Source organism: Ostrinia nubilalis, chromosome 3, assembly GCF_963855985.1.
Source record: "Ostrinia nubilalis chromosome 3, ilOstNubi1.1, whole genome shotgun sequence".
NCBI classification, from domain to species: domain Eukaryota; kingdom Metazoa; phylum Arthropoda; class Insecta; order Lepidoptera; family Crambidae; genus Ostrinia; species Ostrinia nubilalis.
In genome coordinates, this window is record NC_087090.1 from 15,899,776 (window position 1) to 15,923,532 (window position 23,757).

At 39.2% G+C, this 23,757-nt stretch overlaps 1 protein-coding gene across 1 annotated transcript in view; it reads right to left on the minus strand.

The window, feature by feature from the left end:
• The window catches only part of LOC135088061 (GTPase-activating protein skywalker), a 116,419-nt gene that overhangs the window by 86,696 nt on the left and 5,966 nt on the right, over window positions 1–23,757 (minus strand). The window contains exon 3 of the mRNA XM_063982947.1: window positions 2,970–3,172. Coding sequence (XP_063839017.1) covers window positions 2,970–3,172 — 203 coding nt within the window. The remainder of the gene's footprint in view (window positions 1–2,969; window positions 3,173–23,757) is intronic.

Below are 23,757 nucleotides of genomic sequence, written 5' to 3' on the forward strand. Positions count from 1 at the left end.
GTTGACACCGTGCCAATCTCGCAGAAATAATAACGACAAACATAATGCATTCGCGTAAAAGAACAAAAACAAAACAAACACGAATGTATTTTTGAATCCCAACGCTCTGAATCCGCGGATATTTTGAAGTAATGTGGGTTTTTATTTACTGAACCAAATGGGATTTACTACCTGCTAGGTAAATGTTTGGGCTTCGTTAATTGAAGCAACCTAATGGGTACACTAAAGATGACGTCATCAGTTTAGTGATATGCTTTTAATGAGTTTTCAAAGTGATTTTAATTAAATACTAAAGTCAGTCCTCAACTCTACGAGAGGAAATAATTAGTTTTCTAAAGTAGATCTTCAACATTCACGATCATATTAATTTCAAATCCATCAAGACCTATATGAGATAACTTAATGTATAATAACGAAGTTTTATTCAGGTAAGTATAAAAAAGAATCTACCGACGTTGTATGTATAACCCTACGCAATGAAAGCCACCCCAGGCAGTAATTACAGTCGATCTATTGAATACAGAACAAAACAATACGGATGCTGAGCGATTGAATTGAAAAGATAACAGGCGGATATCTATTCAGACTGTAAGTAGGTACTTTTTCAGTTTGCATCATGTAGATACACGCCCGTATTCACAAACGATTCTTGCTTATGTGAAGCAGCAAATCGAACGCACAGTGTTGAATAAAGCTATGTGATTGGTTCGCACTGTGAGACCTCATAGTAATGTTTGTGAATAAGGACGACATAAAAAAATACGTTTTAACAAAGTCGCTCTTTTTTCTCTCCGTTTTCAGGGTTTTATTTCTTGCATACGGCTTGCGATGTTCATTTATCATTAGGACTAGGGTTAAAGTTTGTTAAAAAATTTATTTAATTTAGTCATGACGGGATTACAAACAGATCTTTAAAATGCTTTTAATCCTCCAAGTGTAACTACAATCTTAGCTATTATCCTATCGCAACAAAATGTAATTTAACGTAAACATCCAAAAATTAACAGGATCGGCTCTTAAAAAGGTTCAATTGAATACAGCCTAAAACAACACTCATGACTTCTTCAAAGCACTCTAGTTATAACTTTCTGGGTAGAAATGTGTAATGGAGAAATTTTCAGAAACTATCATACATAAACAAAGAGTTTAATTGAACAATTTTCGACAAATCCCACTTATATTTAAAAAAAAGTTTATGAGGATAATTTTCAGGCTTATTTTCCCACAACTATAGGCACCCGTCAGATATTTTTTGAGTTGAGTTAATAATGAGGAAACTGGTTGAAATAAATGTGATTTCCGTAATTGGAAATCACATAAGATTGTGATCAAAAGGTAAAGTTCTAAATAAAGTTAAAAAAATACCGATTCGTATTCGATTTTGGTTTAAAAACGTAAGTCCTCACGCGACACCAGTCCGTCATCTCGCATCCTCCACAGAACGAGCGTCGCGCGCATCTCAATTAGACGAACAATGGCGTTAATTATACCGCAGGTGCAGTTAACGATTTGAACCGATTTACGAGTCTATTGTGTCTAATATTGAGATAGAAATAGACAATTTAGCGGAATTCGGCCAAGAACGCAACACGTGTGGTTATTTGACATTGTATGATATTTGATCAAATCAGTAATATGTCACGGTAGCAAGGAGGTCGGCCGATATTGCATGATCGAATATTCGGTTACAATTCGGACGCGACGAGACGAAAGATTTGCCGAGTGGCGAATAAAAATAATACCCGGCCTATTATTTTTGGCTCGAAATCAGCCCATTTCTTAAAAAGGCAAATAAAATTAGTGAAGAGTTGGATAAAGATGATAAAAAAGCTTCCGTTTAATAAGCAAAGGATAAAAGAAAAAATCAAATCGTAACTTGGAGCATCACGTGACGCGTTTTATAAATCGCTTAGGCGCTCTATGCGCGCGCGCCTACCGCGTTGATGTCGTACGTAAGAGCCCGATGGCCGACAGAACGCGCGAACCCCCGCCCTGGGACGAAAGATCACTATACATTGCTTATTCGCTACGCCCAACTGTATACGGAGACCAAACATTTTGCCGTCTGAAAATACCTACCTTCAGTACGTTTTATTTGAACAAGGATAAACAACCCAATGTTTATTTTCTTTCCGATTTGTTAACTGTCTCTATCTATGTACGCGTAAGTTATTATTTACATTTATTACACAAAGTAGATAAGAAAAATGAGAAAATGTTTACATAAGAGCCAACGATTGATAGCAAAACAATAGGTACAATCTGCTCATTAAAATATTGCAACACGATTGCGGGTGAAAAAAATCTTTGGTCCTTTGTTCTTGGAAACTTAATGACATATCGAATACTATTTTTAAGCCAATACAACGTCAATTTCGCACGTTTGAATAGCAATAGGTGTCTCTTTCTTTAAGAAATCGTCTGTGTCGTGGGCATGACGTGAATTTTGATAACCGATTGGCGAGCGAGTGCGTCAGTCACGGACGCAACAAACAATACAACGCTAGTACTGTGGTCTGGAATAAGACACTAAGCATATATTTTCTTTCACCTGATGGTAGGATCTTATGACAGACAGACAGGATAATGGTATGGCAATACCGAGGTGCAAATCCTCTTACGCCACCCCACCGTGAAAGCCGGAACACAATACGGATTGACAAGTTACAGGGAGTGCAATCAGCTTGCACTTATACCTACCACATTAGCTAATACAGATAAACACTTGAGCGCAAACGTCCGACTTTCACATCCTCGGCCAGGACGGCACCTCGCTATCTTGGATCACGGTATCTGACAAACATTCAGGTGGCGTTGCGCAAAGTAAATACACATGACCTTGGGCACAAAAGCGCGCCGGTTTCGCGAGATAGCGGCGTTATCGGCACACCGAAAAATGTATATGGTCAACGAGAGTTGTGCACCTTGAACGGCGCCGTGTGACGTTGCGTAACTTAGAGATCACTGACCTGTGTAACCATGTCCCAGTAGAATCCGTCGAGCATAGACTTTCCATGTTGGTGCTGCCTGCACAGCGCGGGCCAGAGAGCGGCGCGCACGGGGCTGTTGATGGGCCAGGAGTTCTCTCTGATGAGTATCTTGAGTTCGCGCTTGCGGGCTTGCTGGATCAGGGGTTGTATCTCTTCGAAGGTCTTGAGGGGCGCTTTCTTGCCTGCGAATAACGGTTTGGGTAAGCACTGTGTCCAGACTGTGGGGTGCTCGGAGCCGGCGAGGGACTCCGCGCTGGGCGCGCGAAACGCGGCCGGTTCTATATACATCGCAGAGGCGGCGCGCAACACATGCTCCGTCTGCGCACGCGACGGCGGCACTGCCGCCCGCCGCAGCGAGCCTGCCAGCCTCCGGAAAATGCGATAGCACGCCGGCACTGTCACACTTCGATTGTTTATTTGACCGTGTGACGCGGCACGGCCTTATCGACCGCGCCGAATTTATTTTTTTCTGAACTCATTCTAAAAATATCTTTATTTTCTTTATGATGCTATAAATAACTTAATGACGTTAATTTACTACAAACATTAATTAGAATCTTTCCATCGTTGTATTTTTCCTACGTCAGATAAATTACAAGTAAACAATGTGTACCTACATTGTACATAGTCCAATATCATCACATCATGGAATCGTGTACGAATCTAAAACAGTTATCAAATCATGGCGAAACGCAATATTCTGGCTGCGCGCCAAGCGAACGAAATTTTCGTAGTGCATACGTAATGCTGCCGAGACTACATACCGGTAAAAGAAACATACCGCCTAATGCTAACACGTGAATCAAACATTAAAAACTTGTATCTGGGGGCACGGCAGTGCCCCCACCAAGTCGAGCAAAAAAGCGGCACGGCCGTACCATCCTTTTCTCGAAGCAATTCAGGCCGTTTTCGACCGCCTGTAACTTCGTTGCGGATAAAACTAGAAGGCTGAATTTTCATTAGCTATGCAGGCATTGTAAAGACACGGTATATTTAAAATTTCATTCAATTTGAACCAGTACTTTAAGAATTATAACGGGTCAAAGTTACTTAATTTTGTCACTCACTGACTCACTGACTGACTCACCGATCATCAAAATTCTAAGGCACTTCTAGCAGACCTAGAAGCTTCAAATTTGGAATATAAGTAGTGTTTGGTGTATGAATCAAGGAAAAACTAAAATATTTGGGGGCACGGTAGTGCAACCGCCAAGTCGAGTAAAATTTTTCAATTTCGGTCCAGTTTTCTAGATACATAACTGCTGTCTACAAAATACAAAAAGAAATGAGATTTGGGGGCACGGTAGTGCAACCGCCAAGTCGAGTAAAATTTTTCAATTTCGGTCCAGTTTTCTAGATACATAACTGCTGTCTACAAAATACAAAAAGTAATGAGATCCCATCAAAAACAATACTTGTCAAAAAAACCAAGTCTCGCAACTCAGTTGTTCTACGGTAAAAAGTTGTGAGATCCATGTAATACCAAGTCCAGGCTAGGAAATCTTTAACGTTTTACATAAATATATTGACTTGGCCATCGCATGAAAACACGTGTAAATTAAATTATTTAGTGCGATGGCCAAGTCAATAATTTATGTAAAACGTTAAAGATTTCCTGGCCTGGACTTGGTATTACATGGATCTCACAACTTTTTACCGTAGAACAACTGAGTTGCGAGACTTGGTTTTTTTGACAAGTATTGTTTTTGATGGGATTACAGTTGTCTTGAATTAGTCAAAACAATGTCATTAAATGTAATCACAATATCGTAAAAATAAATTGCTTTAACATTAAAAAATAATGATGATTAGTTCATTGCTTCTTTACTAGTCATTAACATTTTAAACAAATATAATGGACTAAAAAAATATTCCTTTGCACAAGTTAACCGAGATATTCTTATAATGATAGGATATACTTTTAACGAAATCTCCCAAATATTTACCCTAAATTAAGGTCATAAAGACCTACCACTAACATTGCAGCGTTAAGTAAACAAGGCTGTGATAACGCTCGCTATCTGAGCGTCTCAGAGGTGTACCGATTAACGCGCGGCACTACAAAATATTTAAACTATTTAATAAATGAATCACGACGTTACATTTAGATGCCGGACGATAATTATAATAATTAGTTTGCACTGCGCTTCCTCACCTTTTACCGCATCTTGTAATTGCTGTGCTAACATTGGTTTGGTAAATAAATATGGAGTGTTTCGATTTGATCTAGCATTACTGGTATATATTATTTATACATCGGCCTAACGAGAGGACCGAATAATATACTATCAATCAATCATAGTCAATACCGTGGAAAGTATTAGGAAAAATCTTTATCGATATTGTCGATTCGATAGCACAAACGTTAATAATATGACTGATGTAGGTGAAGTGAACGCGATATTTTTCTGCAACAATAATTGAACGTGGATCATTTCTGGCCATTACGCTAGTGCAGTGTTTTTCAACCTTTTTCATTTTGGCGACCCCCCGACCGTTCGCTTTTTTTTCATGCATTTTATAATGTTGCAAAGATGTTTGTAGGGACCGAATACTTCAATCCATACAACATTTGCATAATTAGATTTCGGATTAATCTGTCTTTATAATATTTTTTTTAATGAAGTATTTCTCGGTCGCGACCCACAGGTTGAAAAACACTGCGCTAGTGTATGGTTACTGGCTAATAGAGGTGGGCGCCACGCCGGCGCGCCGCCGCCGCCGCGAATTTTTTCACGCCGCCGCCGCCGACGACCAGCTGTCGGCGCGCCGACTCCTATACTGTACCAACTATTGGCAATTTATTCCTCTCTTATACTGCACTTTCTGGATTTGTGTTTCGAACTATGTAACTATAATATTTATTCTTTAATGCCATATAAATTAGTAGGTACACAAGGCGAACTTAATGCCGTTGATATACTATACAATCATAATAAATTGATTGAATAACTTAATACTAACTAGTTGCTGCTTGGTCTAGTAAATAATTAATCGCGAGAGGCGCCGGTCCCTCTTGCTGTCAAAAAAAATCGCCGCCTTCGTCTGGCAGACAACCCACACTATTGGATTATACTTTAAGCGAATCACTCACACAGAGATTGGCAAATATGTCTCGGAATGCAAATGGGAACCACAACCTCTGGAAAGCAACAAATAAAGTAGGTACCGTCCTCCTCAAAGTATTCTCCGCCTATTAGGTCCGGTAATAATATAGACCTTTGCTACATAAGAAGCCGATTTATTTAAACCCAACGACACGGATAATAGAAAAAATCCACAATTTAATCCAAAAAATAAGATCAAGTCATTGGACTTGATCCGAGACTTGCAGCTATGACTGCCTTTGATTCCAACTAATGATGATGATTCATCCGACCGATTTCGGTAATGGTGACCACTTCGACTTAGCTGTCTTGGCGGCGCTGGTGCGCCCGAAGATGGCTTACATAGCCGATTTTTGCGGCAAACTCCTCGCCCATTGAGAGTATCTGAGTACGCCGCCAACATAATTATAGTAAATGGCAGCAGATGGACGGGATTTACATCATCGCGTTTCATGTCTGGTTAACCTTTAACTGGTGACAAGCGGTCTCACAGGCCGGGCGGCGTCAGTGAAACATCGTTTCACCCCCTTCCCCGTTCTTCCTATGTTTCACCGCTTTAGTAGCTTCGAGTTTAGTTGTGTCTACGCCGTAGATAAGGATATTTGCATCATTCAGCTCCAAATCGGCAAGTCTGACTTGCCGATTTCATGTCACTAGTTACGTAACATTTTTTTCATACAGTTTTTTGGTATTTTTGGTGTTTTTACTTGCAGTTGATACTCAAATAACTCCAAAAAAGAAGCGTAGGATCATTTGTTGGGAATATAGTGCCATACTTCATGAAACGACTTGAAAATTCGCCAGTTGAAAAATATCTGGAAAAGGAAGACTCAAGTGGGTCTGAAGCTGAATATGTTCCTGAAAACATCGTTCTGGAGCAAAGTGAGCATGATTCGGAAGCCGAAGAAAGTGTTTTTGAAAATGAAGGACCAATTGACGAAAATCAGTCAGAAAGTGAAAATGACGGTCCACCTTTATGCCGAACAATAAATGCCCTGACAGCCAATAAAAAATACAAAAGTTTCACCACTGCCAGTTTTCTAAAATGATAGGTTACCTACGTGTGATAGGTTTTTTTAATTGATTATTATTTGAACTATAATAAAAAATACTATTTTTGTTATAATTTGTTGATTTAAATTTATTTGTTTGCGATTATCGATCTCATCTCTTATTTTTTGATTTTTATTACTACATATAATTTAATAGCAAGTTCTGCATTAAAAATGATATACAGGGTGTTAGGTAAATGGGTATATGAGCCGACACTAGCCCATGTTAACATGGGCATATACGAGGGGCGGCTGAAAAGTTTTGAGCCTAAGTATCTTCAAGTGTTATTATTGACTCGCACTAAATTTCATTAATTTGCCAATAACCTCCTTAGTATATGTACCAAGTTTCATTTCATTAGCGTCATCACGCTTTTAGTAATTAATCCGTAAACATCATCATGTCATCAGTCATCCGCGCAATGTACGAAATTGAAGTACACAGTTGTCATAAAATTCCTCAAAAAGAGGAACAAAACGCTGACGGTAACATTTGAAGAGATATCTACAGTTTATGGGGAGTCTGGGCCTTCATTTTCCACCATGAAAAATTGGATCCGATAGTTCAAGCATGGCAGAGAGTCGCTAAAAGATGACCGCAAATCAGGGCGGCCAGATTTCGCCATCAACGAATAAAATAATGAAAATTTAAATAATCTTGCTTTAGAGATCAGCGAATTAAGCTGTGACAGATAGCTGAAGCCATAGGCATTAGCAAGGAACGTATCGGCGATATTTTTCGTACTTATTTGTACATGAAATAGGGGAGCACGCGATGGGTGCCAAAAATGCTCACGACGCTCGACAACCAGCGTCGAGTCACAATTTCGCAGGAGTTTTAGGACATCTTTGGCCATAACCTTAACAACTTTTTTTCTCACATTGTCACTATTGATAAATAATAGATCCGGCAGTACGATCTAGAGTCAAAATAAGAGTCAATGCAATGGATTCAAAAGGGAAAACGCCGCCGCGGAAATTCAAAGTGGAGCGATCGACACCCAAGCTCGCAGCCACTTTTTTTGGGATTGTGGAGGAATTTTATTCATTGACTACCTACTTAAAAAAACTACAATAAACTGGGATTATTATGCTGTACTGCTGATAAGAGTGCGTCAAGTGGTTGTTGAAATATTAAGAGGCAAACTGGCGTAAGGAAATCTGTTATTGCAAGACAATTCGCCCGCGCACACCGCGCATGTTGCAAGGCTTGCCCCGGGTAAAACTGGATTTCAAGAAATTAATCACCCACCACACAGTTTAGTCCGAATCCCTAGCTATTTTGTCTAATTCTCAAATTGGAAAAAAGACCTCCAGGAACGAAGATTTTTGAGTGACAAAGAAATGAAGGCGGCGTTAAAGGCTCATTTCGAAGGCAAAGATTGCGAATTTTTTTTCAGTGGGTTAAAAGCTCTTTTACACAAATGTAAGAAGTCCGTTGTAGTAGAGGGAGACTAAATAGAAAAATATATTTTTTATACTTTTCTATCGGCATTTTTAATACCCTAGGCTCAAAACTTTTCAGCCGCCCCTCGTAAATGGTATGGTGAAGTCAGAAAAATTTGATATCATCATTTTAATTTTTTTTATTTTCATACAAAATAAATTTTATAAAATCCGATTTGTATGAAAATTAAAATAATTAAAATGAAGACATCAATTTTCTGACTTCACCATACCATTTATATGCCCATATTAACATGGGCTAGTGTCGGCTCATATACCCATTTACCTAACACCCTGTATAGAGTTTTTTATTTTAATTTAATTTCATTGTTCTATACCTATGCTAATAATCTGATTTTAAAGATTTAGGTATGCTACCTTACCTAGTTTCTATGCTACAGTCTTGATACGGTAGCGGCCTCTCAGACCGCACGTCACCAGTTACGTTACACAAAAACCATGTCACCAGTTAAAGGTTAAGTTGTGCGCTGCTCTTTGAACTCGCGAACTCGCTTCTTCATAATCTTCCGACATTCTAGGCGCTGTACTTCCAAACCTTCCCATTGTGATTTGAGGGGGCCCATTTTGCATCTTTTCATATTCTGCTTCTGGACATCTTTGTACCTGACTATCTGAGGAGTTGACCGCCATGTTTCCACTTACCCTCCTCAAGTTCAAAGCAGAAGATTAATTCCCACTACGCTAAGAGAGGACGAAAGACGCAGGAGGTCCAAAGTGACTGACATAGCCCGCAGAATCGCTAAAATCAAGTGGCAGAAGACGTAGCGTGGGCAGGCCTCTCATTAGGTGGACCGAAGATTTGGTGAAGGTCGCGGGAGGTGCCTGGATGCGAGTGGCGCAGGACCAGTCTTTGTGGAAATCCTTGGGGGAGGCCTTTGTCCAGCGGTAGACGTCTTTCGGCTGAAACGAACGAACGAACACTAAGAGGGATGGTCAAGCTAAAGAAATAGCCAAAATGAACCCTCGTTAAGCACCTGCATTTGATCTGATCACCATGAAGTCCATGGTCTTGACAATGACACACTGAGTGAGAACCTCGCACCCAAGTCTCTTAACTTTAGAAATGATCCATAAGGCTGGCAAGTCGCCTAACGAATTCTCCTCCTAGCGCTCAATTAATCTAACATTTGTATTGTTACAATTATGGGAAAGGATCATTCTTGATCGTTTATTCCCTTGCCTAAGTATGACCCACGTTATAGTATACCCAACCATAAATTTTGGCAGAAACCATACCAACCATAATCATTACAATGTTTGGATAAGAAAGAATCCTGTACGGCTGCTTGTGCGGCGGTTTCAGCTTGGTTTAGCATAAAAGACTACTCTATGAAATTAAAAAGGACCTTCCAGCACACTTCTACTAACTGCTGATGGAGTCTTATCTCAGTGACAGACAGTTTTAAATCAAACTCCGTGACAAAATCTTCTCTTTTAAGCTGCAGAGCTGGAATACCCCAGGACTCTGTACTTGGTCCGATACTCTACAACATTTACTAGTAAAGTAGCCCTGACACCAGAAAGCTAGACTATTGCAAGGAAAATAAGCTAAATGCCACTAATGCTTGGCTGACTAAGCCCCGAAGTCTCGCCATATTATCATTTAAGACGTGAGTTTCACGTCTTAAATGATAATATGACGAGACTCCGGCCAATCTAGACCTCGACACATTGCTGCAATCAAGCTGCATTAAAAACCTGGATCGTAGGATGACATGGAAAGACCATAAATACATATAAATAAAACAGACCTAAACATAATATTATGGTATTTAACTTTGGTCGACCGACAGTCAGATAATCCAACATTAACAATGTGCCTCCAAAGAGCTAAAAGTACGTGTTAGAGTAGGTAGAGTAGGCGCACACCGTTGATTTTTAGTTGGCCGATAGTTGTGCCCGATTTTAAATTGTATGAAGAATCGGCCAAATCGAATCGGCGTAGTGTGCGCACTCCCATACATGCCCATACTGATCAACAGCCCGACTAAACTATCGGCCGACGAAAAATCAACGGTGTGCGCCTACTCTTAAGGGTACTTTTATCGGCACATTGGTACGCTCGTCTTTAGGAAATACACGAGAACCTAATCTCAGCCAAACCCGCTATCCAAATATCAAAGTATCTTTGATCAAGAGACCTAATTACTAGTGTAAACCACTGCTCCAGTGGCTCTACCGTGTCAAACCCCAACCAACTGCAAATCACCTGATTAGTCTTGACGACAGATACTAAAAAAGCAGATTTAAAAAAAATACCTAATGAATAAAGGTCAAACAGGTCACGCCGCCGACGCCGCCGCCGCCGGTGTCAAAAAGTCGGCGCGCCGCCGCCGGCCAATTTTATATCGGCGCCCACCTCAGTGGCTAACCATCACTGATCAAACTAACTAACCGCAAAGACAGTCTACGCAACGTGAAAAATTTGGAACTAGAGTTACCATTAGCCCTCCTAAGGTTCCATTCATATACAGATAGTCTTCACCGATTTTGTATTTTTTGATTAAAAGATTGTTATCACGTTTTACTTACTAAACTATAACGTATCAAGTTTAAATGCATTTTACACGTCACACGTCGCATTTTTTAGATAAACGGGTCGGTCAAAGTTATTTGGAGTCGTCTGTGAATGTTACCAACCGATGAATAAAAGTTACTTGATCGCATGTCACGAACGATGCGTCATAATTCTTATATCCGGGTAGAAAAGATACTTCAAGAAAAAACCTTATTTTATCATTTCTAATGTTACTGTATGAATTAAGGAACACCGACCGACACGTCGGAAGAAAACACTCATTGGCTGCGCGCATTGTAGAGATGTTTGAAAACGCTTGGTGCTCTCCTTTGAAGAAGAATTAGCTAGCTATGGGTTTATCTCAAGAGCCATTTAACAGTATTTTAATCCGGTGGGAAAAGAACAGTGTAGTGTACTCAGAGGATTAGAATAAAATCACAATCAATTAAGTACTATCAGATCGGGAATTCGAACCTTAACTTCGAACTCCTATGTTCTTCTTTTTAAAACAATGTAAGCCGCAGCACCCTCGGAATCCATTTATTTTTCGGAATAAATACGCACAAGTATCACAACTCGTTCTCGGTTCGAATTGCAAGGCCGCCATCAAAGATGGCGTCCTTTTTTTACGATATCGTAAAGTATCGAGTGACAGAATATCTCGTGATTATTTAAATAAATAATTAAGTTATTATAAACAAATAATTAAATTGATTTACAAGTAATAATTTTAGTTTAGTGCATTGAACAATACTTCTGTGATAAAATATCGAGTGAAATATAATATCGATTAAAATACTAATTGATTTAAAAAAAAATAACTTGAAATCTTAACAGTCGGCCATCCTGAGCTGGTGTCCGTCCCGGACACGATTACTTATATGACCTTAGAACTAAAGTTATATTGTGCAATTATTTAGGCGCATCTACAGTGCCTATTATTCAGAATCTGTAACTTCAAAAACACACACACATATATATATAAATAATATATATATATTTAAATATTAAAAAAAATGGTGAGAGTCGCTGTGATACTAAGCAATCGCAGTAATCAATATCTAGTACTATATGGACAATGAATACAATATTATTATGTAGATTCAGTATGAAATCAAAATAAAAAAAACAGACAAGTCAGTAAACCTCTCGGCCATCCTGCTAATTCATGAATGTCCTCATTCGAAACAAACATGAATAAATTATTTTCCCAGATAGTTACAACAAAACAATCCGAAATGTAAATTTTCGGTCATCACTCGACGTTTATTCGGTCATCACTCGACGTTTACTTGCTTCGCATCTTCGATACACATTTGGTTACGGTCTGACTTCAAATATCGATTCCTTACGCGTCTGGTCGCCGCTTGCACACTGTGTGCTACGACCTCACTCCAGGTAGCTGATGATAATATTCTGGGCGCCGCTTGCATACATTGTGCTACGACCTCACTCCAGATAGCTAAATGATGATCTTCTGGGCGCCGCTTGCACACTATGTGCTACGACCTCACTCCAGATAAGTAAATGATGATATTCTGGGCGCCGCTTGCACACAATGTGCTACGACCTCACTCCAGATAAGTAATTGATGATATTCTGGGCGCCGCTTGCACACTATGTACTACGACCTCACTCCAGATAATTTTATGTTCACTGTCTGGGCGCCGCTTGCACAATTATGTGCTACGACCTCACTCCAGGTAAAATAGTTAATGAAAACTCACCGAGTAGCGCCTTTATCTGAGAAGCGCTTCGTTGCTCAATCTGCACAATTGTAAGTGCTCACTGGATTCACTTTGTGGTAGCCCATATGACGGGGACAGACATACCCCGTCACGAAGAGTTCACTTTTATAGTGAGGAGAGGAAAGTGGATAAGATGAGTGAGGGATAGTGGAAAAGTTAGGTTTAAAAGATAACTAGGATAAATGATAAGATCTCAATGCTCGCATCTGCCCTTGGGTATTATATGATTCCCTCTCACTAAATCAACTAAGCGGTCAAATGATATTTTATTTTACACAATCTTTTACTTTATTTTAATCGCTTTATATTTGCTTTATATATGTATATACATAGTCATTATACTATTCAAAATCATGATTTAATCACTTTCACCATAGTCACTCTCAGATTCAGATTCTGTGAATCTAACCCAGGGTTTAAGTTTATCTACCGAAAACACATTTTTGTATTTCTTTTTAGAATATCCGTCCACACTACTAATCTCGTAGCGATCGTGATCAAAAACTGCCGTCACTTTAAACGGGCCACTGTAAGCTGGGACTAGTTTATTACTTTCACCGGGAGTTCTGGTACTTTTAAGTGCCATAACTAAATCACCAACTTTATATACTTTTGCTTTGCATCTTTTCTTGTCGTACCGCTTTTTCATATTATGTTGTTGTTTTTCTAAGTTTGCGACGGCCTCATCTCTAGTTTGAGCTAAACTTTCAGCTGAAACCTTAGCAGTTTGGTCAATTTCGTGTAAATGACCTTCAACAGTGTTTACAGTGTTTTTACCAAAAATGATTTCACTTGGGGTTTTACCAGTGCTCTGATTGATGGTGTTATTAAGGCTCCATTGTACCTTAGTAACCTGTACGTCCCAGTCCTTATCATCATCACCGTGGCAGAGTGCTATGAGAGACGCTAAAATTGAGCGATTGTACCGCTCAATTTGTCCGTTAGCACGCGGTGTGGCGACTGCATTAAGAGTGTGTTTTGTCCCCACTGAGTCTATGTACTCTTTAAATTCCTTTGATGTAAAACTTGTACCTCGATCTGATATTAGATGTTGTGGAGTGCCAAACAAGCCGAATATGTCTCTGAGAACTGCAATTGTCGTTTTGCTTTTAGTATTCTTAACAGCTCGCAGAATTATATATTTCGTAAAACTGTCAATAACACCAAGAATGTAGGTGTTACCTCGTTTACTTTTGATGAACGGCCCTAAATGATCCATGTGTAAACACTGAAAAGGAGTACGGGGCTTAGGGATTGGGTGTAACAATCCTTGACCCTTACCTCCAGGTTGCTTTGCATGTGCACATGGTATACACGCTCGCACGTATTTTTTCACAAATTGCGACATTCTAGGGAACCAATAGTCACGCCTTATTTTCTCGAGAGTTTTTGTATAGGAAAAGTGTCCAGCCTCGTCGTGACACTGTTGACAAATTATCACCTCGCTTCCTTTGGAACTGCCCATCTCAAGTTACCTTCGATCTTCCTATATATTTTTCCTTCTTTAAGCTCGTAGTTTTCCCTGATGTCCTTTGCTTCCTGACTTTTAGTATCAAGAACGGCCTTAATATGACATAGTCTTGGATCACTCATTTGAACCGATTGTAGCCAGTGTACTTCTTCTACCTGCATTATCCTTGCATCGTTAGGTATTTCAACTATTGTACTCTCTGGAATGGAGTTTCGACTTAGCGCATCGGCATGTGCTAATTGTGAACCTGGTCGATACTCGATAGTGAACGTAAACTCCTGTACCAAGAGCCACCAACGTGCTATCCTAGGGATTAAATCCCTTTTGGTCAAAGTTGTGCGAAGTGCATTACAATCCGTAATCACCTTAAAGGTGATGCCAATTAGGTATACCCTGAACCTATTAAGGGAGGCGACAACGGCAAGAGTTTCAAGTTCATATGAGTGAAAGTGTTGTTCGTCTGCCGTTGTCTGCCTACTGAAATAGGCTACAGGTCTCAAGGGTGACTTTTCATCAGGGCGCTGCATCAGAATACCAGCCAATCCCATTGAACTGGCATCCGTGTGGAGCTCTGTCTCATAATTAGGGTTATAGATGGCCAACACTGGACGGGTTGTTAGTATCTCCTTAAGTTTCGTAAAAGCATCTATTTGGTCTGTACCCCACACCCAAGGCACATTAGCTTTTGTCAACATGGTAAGAGGCCTGGCCAGTGTAGCAAAACCAGGTACGAACCTCCTGAAAAAGCTACAAAGGCCGACAAACTGTCGTATTTCGTGTATGTTCTGCGGTGCTTTAAACCCAACAACTGCCGCTATCTTTTTCTGACCGGGTTTTACGCCCTCATTGGATATTTCGAAACCGAGATATTCTATAGATTTTCTAAAGAAGTTGCACTTAGACAAGTTCAAAGTGAGATTAGCCTCTTTCAGTAAATCCAGAACTAAGCTCAGTTTCTCCATTCCATCATCTATAGTTTTGGATGCTATTATAATATCATCCATGTATGCTAATACCCCAGGAATATTCTGTCTCTTCAACAGATTTAGAATGAGCCTCTGGAATACGGCTGGTGCATTTGTCAGCCCGAAGGGCATGCGATTATATTCGTAATGCCCATCGGGCGTGACAAATGCCGTCAGATGCTTGGATTCCTCAGAGACTGGTATCTGGTGATACCCAGATGTGAGGTCAAGAGTTGTGAAGAAAACCTGACCAGAAAGGCTGTCAATCTGATCATCGATCAGTGGCATGGGAAACTTTTCCTTGACAGTCTTTCTGTTCAAGGCCCTATAATCGACGCATAGCCTCGTGTCGCCATTTTTCTTTGCAACTAGTAGTATTGGGCTGGCATACTCAGACCGAGACTCGCGAATAATCCCATTTGCCAGCATACTACTTACAATCGTATTCACCTTTTCGCGTTCGGAGAACGAAAGTCTATACGGCCTGTATGTTACCGGTTCTGAGTCCTTTACCTTTATGTGCATTTCAGTATCCGACGTTCTACCTAACTCCTCCAACGAGAATGCAAAACATTCGCGCCGTGAGTTAAGTAAATCACACAGTTGATTTTTCACGTCTAGTCCTAAATCACTATCATTGTTCAGTTGGTCAATAGTAATGGATTCAGTAGGGGAATCTTCCGATATAGAGTTAATACTAATATTAAGAGTTGATAACGAGGGACCTTGTGGTAGTTGTTCACACGACAGCATAATTGCTCGAGCTATAAGAGTACCTTTTGATAGTTCAAAAGGATTCGCACTAAATCCCATTATTATGACCATACCCTTTCCGTTCTCAACGGAGTACACCCCTGGTAATATCATGTACTCGTTGTTTTCTTTCATGCAAGTGTCCGTAGAGATGTAAATTGAGCCCGTAACGGGCGACGCAATGGAAACTTTTATTTCTTTCACTCCAGCTACCTCTACATTTTCTAAATTTGTCACTGAGAGTTTCTCCTTACCTATCAGCTGATCTTTATAAAATATCAAAGCCTCGTCAGTTTTGTAAGCACGGACCAGTGGCAGCTCGGTTAGTGACTGTCCAACGAGAACATCAGCTGGCAGCATGGTGGCTTCCACTAAGTAAGCATCCACCTGTTCATCTAGACTATCTAATGCTATTTGAATCGTGATTCTACCAAGCGGGACGATAGGACGACTCGCAAAACCTTTTAATGTTGGTAAATTACTCTTATCTATGGGTAAATTTAGCCGTGATGCATAATCTTCCCTTATTAATGTGCATTGACTGCCTAAATCAATAAATGATGTCATCTTTTGCCCACACACAGTAATTTGTTTGAAATATTTTTTATTACCGCTTTCAGTATGAATAATATTTAAGACCCGTTTTTCACCTATCAATCCAGAGGGCGTACCACGCGGGCGAGCCGTTCCCGTCTCGGTACGTCCCCGACAATCTTTATCGACATGTCCAAATAACCGGCATTTTTGGCACTTCAGAACCTCCTTAGGACACTTAGTAACGATATGGCCCGGTTCACCACAATTGAAACAAGTTACCGAAGTTCCTTTTCTATTATTAGGGTCTGAAGTCCGCTTTGTTATTTCGCCTTGATCTCTATACGCAGTGAACGTCTTTCTTGGAACATCGGCTAATTTACTAGAAATATTCCTAAAATACTTTAAGACGCCTTCGGGTTCCTGTATATTTCCTCCCTGAACATTCATCCTGACATTCGGATCAAATATGCCGTGGGTCAAGCAATCTACTGCTTGCTTTCCTTTCAGTTTGCAGCGGTTTATTAACGCAATTTTGTCGAAGTAATATTCTTCGAGCGTCTCATTACGTCTTGTCTTTCGAGCCAACATGTCCGACAGAAGGTCACCGTAATTCTGTTCGCAAGGGAACGCGCTGATTAGTTTGTCCTGCCACTCGGACCATGTAAATTTTACACTTGTGAGCCCATCATACCACCGCTTAGCCAAACCCTTAAGTTTAGGCAAAGCGTAGAATATGATTTGCCTATCTGACCATCCATAAACTTGAGCAGATTCATTGATTTTGGCTAGCCAATCCTTCATAGTTTGTGATTTTGCTTGGGGATCGAAATCGGGTATAACATTCTGAGCACCTTGTAGTCCAGTACCAGAATTCCCGGAATTGTTGCGATCGTGCAACGCATTAACTAATTTTTCCAGTAGGGACTTCTCTGTGGATGTTTCAGAATCACGAGAGCAGTGAGAACGGTGAGTCGATCGGTGACGTGATTCAGGAGACGAAGAATAAGAGTGTCTACGGTGACGCGATGAAGAATATGTTCTCCTACGTTTGGTATGCGTACGCAGCGTTTTATTAGAATCGCTGCTAGAGGATCTGCTACTTCCCTTGGAATGCGAACGGTTTCGATTACGTTTTGACTTTACATGTGAGCGCCGTTGGCTAGAGTCACGCTGACGCGAAAACGACTGACTGCGACTTTTGTTACGTCTGTGCCGTTTAGTGAACTTAGATTTGGGGGATCTACTTCTCGAAGGTCTCGAGAAGGAAGACTCTCGAGAATGAGATCTGCGTCTTGAAAATCGTACCCGGGATGATTTACCTATGCGCGAAGGTTCACCACCCCTACATGGAAGCAGTGGTGATGGTGATACCCTGGGCGTCTGAGATCTAGGAGAATTTCCAACATGTGTTGGGGTAGTGTCGGGATTCATGTTAGATACTTTAAGGAAAAGGAATATTCAAGGAAAGTGAACGGACAGCAGGTTTCCGCACGTTTTACCTTTTTAGTCACAGTAATACTTATTATTTAACCATAAATATGCTTAGATTCTTCCACTTCTGAACTTTTAAAACAATGTAAGCCGCAGCACCCTCGGAATCCATTTATTTTTCGGAATAAATACGCACAAGTATCACAACTCGTTCTCGGTTCGAATTGCAAGGCCGCCATCAAAGATGGCGTCCTTTTTTTACGATATCGTAAAGTATCGAGTGACAGAATATCTCGTGATTATTTAAATAAATAATTAAGTTATTATAAACAAATAATTAAATTGATTTACAAGTAATAATTTTAGTTTAGTGCATTGAACAATACTTCTGTGATAAAATATCGAGTGAAATATAATATCGATTAAAATACTAATTGATTTAAAAATAAATAACTTGAAATCTTAACATTCTGATTAATTTCCTTGCAGGTCCACAGTTCAACTTTCCCCGTGGACAAACTCTTTCACTGGGTGGGTTTTTATTGGCGGTCAAGCTGTAGATCCTGGCTACACAGGAGGTTGCAGCAGTGGGAACGATATGTAGGAATAGTCCCGTGTCGGAGCGGGAGAAGGGATAATGTAAATTATCCTAGACGTTTTAATTTCATTTAAATAAGTTTTAATCATCGTTAATGTAGTAAATTATTAAAATAATATTGCAAAACATATTATAGTTAACTTTGTTTGTATTTCAAAGTACCTAGTAGCCGGATTCACGTCACAAGAAGGAAAATTATTATTAATTTTGGATGACGTATTTATTAATTATTATACCATTGTGATTATTTACCATGCATTGTTGATTATTATTTTCTATTGTGAAATACAGTTTTCACCTACTCAAGCTATTTCTATCAACTAAATTACCTACTAATGGGCATTTATTTCAATTTACGTTATGAAAACTTCTCAATATTACTCGTACATGCACAAACAAGAAATCATTTTCAGAAAAGTTTCTTTCAAATGCCATTGCATGTCATCAAAGTCGAATGTAGCTGAACAATTAATCAAAATTAATTAGGGGGCGTCCATAAATTACGTGAGACTTTTAGGGGGGGGAGGGGGTCAACGAAAACCTCACTAAATCTCACGTGGGGGAGAGGGGGGGTCTCGGAAAATATCACGAAATTTTTCCCGCAAGAAATAGAGTAAAATTGCCAGAAAACTGGGTTATTAAAGTAAAAAAAATGATTTTTTTTATGATGATAATGACAATTTATTCTAAACTGTTTAATCAAATTAAACTAAAAATGCCTCCATCTGCATTTGTGAACACTAAAGATGCAGAATAAATGTCGAAATTAAGAAAATTCGAAATTAAAAAAAACGTCATCGGCATCGCTATTGCGTAAAAAATTGGCCAAGTGCGTGTCGTGCCACGCGCAGTGTAGGGTTCCGTAGTTGTCTGTCGTTACCACAATATATTTCAGAAGCAAGCAATTACTTCATCTAAAGTCACTTTTCATATTTTCTTCTAAGGAATTTTTACTGGTTAAGAAATTGTATAATACATGAGTCAAATGACTATTACTCTTAAACTAAGTAATGTATCTTAACCGTTATAGTTTTCCTTGAAAAAATTCATCCCCACTTTACATGCAGGGGAGCTACCCTAGAAATTTTTTTTTTTTTTTCAAAATGTTATTTTACCGTTTTGTCGGCGTGATTAATATACATATACCTTCACAAAATTACAGCTCCCCAGTGCCAATAGTTTCCAAGCGAAACCTCGGATAGACAGACAGACAGATCGAAACTATAAGGTTTCCTTGTCAGGACTACGGAACCCCAAAAAATGACATTACATACGTATGAAAATATTATGTATTCGTAGTTAAAGTAACCAATAGTCAAATTTGACAGATGTCAAATGACAAGTGGTTAAATAACTTTAACTTGACTTTTATGTAGTACATTTTTTAACTATTAGTTTACATTTTATTAATATTTAACCATTAGTAGCAAAATTTAACAATTAGTTATTTTAACTATGAATCAAAAAACTGGTCTTAGGTTGAAGCAATTGCTTGTCTTACTAAACGACGGGAAGCTACGGAACCCTGTACTGCGCGTGCCACGACACTGGGTTACTGATTTTTTCATATAAATCTAATAGACTCGAAGCATAGACATTGCAAAATAGGCATTTTATTAAATATCACGTGAGATTAGGGGGGTGGGGGAGGGGGTCAGGCAAAATCTCACCAAATCTCACCAAGGGGGGCGGGGGGGTTGAAAAATGGCCAAAATTGTCTCACGTAATTTATGGACGCCCCCTTAAGATCGCTATATGTACTTTCATTTTTCATTAAATAAGATATTTTAGGATTTAACTGTAACAGAAATAATAACCCTTCATCTAATAGAATATCTGATTGATAGAAATACTTTTTTTTAAACAACAACCTCACACATTAACTTAACCCTAAATACGGCAGTGAGAATAAAGTTCCCCCAATATTTTGAACTTTATTCTGTTGTCTTAAGGACTCGTTATGCCCGTTAAAGGCTTAATACATAAAAATACAGTTTGCATAACATTAGTTATTCAATTTTCCGTTACATTTTCCATGTCAGTAATGAAGTTTGAGAAAGCGAATAATAAAACAGATATAGAGCTTACATCTTCGGTTTGTTAGTCCGCAATAAAACTCGAAATACATTCAACAAGCGTACAGAGATACTTTTAGCCTAGACAGTTTGTTTAGCGGCCTGAAGGAAAACAATTAAGCAGGTGGCTGTTCAGTGGTTTAGGAAAAACTAATAATGTTATTTTTATTTTTATGTACAGTATAAGTTATCTTAATGACATAAGGTAGTTCGTTCCTTCGTTTTAGCAAAATGTCGTTCACTGCTGGACAAAGGCTTCCAGGGATTTCCTAAACGACCGGTCCTGCGCTGAACACATCCAGGTACTTCCCGCGACCTTCCCCACATCGTCAATCCACCTACGGGACTATTCCCACCTCTCTTTCCCATCACTGAAACTCCTGTGTAGCCAGGATCTACAGCTTGACCTCCATAAAAATCCAACCAGTGAAGGTCAAGTTTGACCTGGGGGAAAGTTAAACTGTCATTGGACCCGCAACGAAATTAATCAGAAGAACATAGGAGTTCGAAGTTAAGGTTCGCCTTCCCTCCGTTGCAAAGCGGATGACAGGTGACAAACAAAGGTTTAGTAACCTTTTCGAAAAGATATGCACCACGGACAATAAACGGCAGTCCACCTAGTCTCCTCCTACTATGTCTTCCAACCCGTGGGCGCCATAGACTTTTCTACCGCAGCGGCCATCAGCGCCAATTTATTATAGCAATTCTTCGGGCTATGTCGGTCACTTTGGTTTTCCTGCGGATTTCTTAAGGTAGCTAGGTAGATTTTTTAACTAGGCATATACGCCCGGTTTCCACCAAAGCAGAGAAAACGGGAGATTCAGTTATTTCCACATCGTCTCTCCGTCCAGCTTCGGTTCAGAAATCTGATTGGTTATTCAAACATTATCTTCTCTCCGTTTTGGTGGAAGCTCCACTTATCGCGGCCTCCACACTTACATAATTTATTTAATATAGAGGTAGATAAGAAAAGTTCTCGAGTGGCGACCACGGGCTGGAAGACGTAGCGTGGGCAGGCCTCCTACTAGGTGGTCCGACGATCTGGTAAAGGTCGCGGGAAGAGCCTGAATGCGGGCAGCGCAGGACCGTGCATTGTGGAAAACCTTGGAGGAGGCCTTTGTCCAGCAGTGGACGCCATTTGGCTGAAACGAACGAACGAGAGGTAGATAAAAATCGAGATGCAGATAGCACCCAATTCATCGATAAACTATTTTAGAAAATACCTATTTTTAAGTAGCATGTGCAATAATTACAGCGTCCAAGAATTCAGAAAAACGGTCGTAACCGAATTAAAAGTATTTGGCAGTGAGTTGGTCACACATTCTTTTTGACAATAAACAAAACGTAATGCCCAATCTCTTACGTCCAAAATTTCCTCAAACTAAAGAGGAACCAAAATGAATAAATGTATCTCTTAAATTCTGTTTGTTTCAGTTACGTACGTTTTGTTAGAAAACTCTTTAGCTATCACAAATCTATGATTTAATATCATCCATCATAGCCTAGCTTATCATATCAATAAGTCATCATCATCACAACAGATTTTATATAAATTACAGATATTGCCATGCGATAAATAAACGTTTGCGAATCGCAACCGTGTCGCAACTAAGATGTTTTTAGGGTTCAACGGCGGAAAAAGAATGAACCTACTTAACCGAACCGAACTTGCTATCTATCTAGTAAGTTCTTTAGCAATTAAATTCTGTAGAATTTAATGGATATTAGGTAAATCCATGTATGTACAATTTGAGCACAGCGTTAACATTCCAACTAACTAATCAAGATGCCAGAGTATATCTTCCTATATCGCTGTCGTCCGTCGTACAATAAACAAGATTCTAAGCTTTATGCCGCATACCTCAAACTCACTAGTAAATCAAAACCTATTGGATACTTCCTGCTGACCTAGAATCATGAAATTTGGCAAGAAACAACGTCTCACAGTTAAATGAAAATATTCGAAAATCGTTGAGTACAATCACCGTGTTTTGATATTACTACCTTACATTTGCGGTTAATAATTGGAGACTAAAGATTTTTTTTAAGTTTTTTTTTTATGTGACAGGAGGCAAACGAGCAGACGGATCACCTGATTAAAGTAAGTTAAGTTCGACTTTTTCAACCGACTTCAAAAAAAGGAGGAGGTTCTCAATTCGACACGTATGTTTTTTTTTTTTTTTTTTTTCTATGTTTGTTACGCGATAACTCCGCCAATTATGAACCGATTTGAACAAATCTTTTTTCAGCGTATAGGTAATACCTCAAGGGTGGTCCCATTTAAATTTAATAATAAAAAAACAACCCCCAAGGGTGGAAAATTGGGGATGAACTTTTTTATACGCAATATCTCCGCCGATTATGAACCAATTTGAACGATTATTTTTTTGTTGAATAGGTATTATCAAAAGGGTGGTTTCATGCGAATTTGAAGAAAATATTTCACCCCCAAGGGTGGAAAATTGGGGATGAACTTTTTTATAATACACATTAAGAATATGGTCTCAATGTACTGCCTACCTTCAGTGGTAACATCAAGGTAATAATTAGTTAACTAAAAAGCAAGAAATAAGTTAAATTTTATAAAAAAAAATAAAACCGACTCCAAAAAACCTACACTAAAAAGTAGAATAATAATTACTAATTACCTACTTATTTATTAGGACGAATTATTAATATTTATGTAGGTATACCATGATTGATACTTTTGGAGTCGGTGCAGGCAAACTTTACATGTTTCATAATCTTGGCACCGACTCCAGAAGTATCAATCATGGTATACCTACATAAATATTAATAATTCGTCCTAATAAATAAGTAGGTAATTAGTAATTATTATTCTACTTTTTAGTGTAGGTTTTTTGGAGTCGGTTTTATTTTTTTTTATAAAATTTAATTAAACATTGCGATATGAAAATTTGTAAGGGCACGGAACCCTCAGTACACAAGTCCGACTTCAACTTAACCGGTTTTTTATTTCTATTACCATTTTCAATATGATCTTGTCTTATTAATATGTCATAGTCAAAGGTCGATATGCAGTCT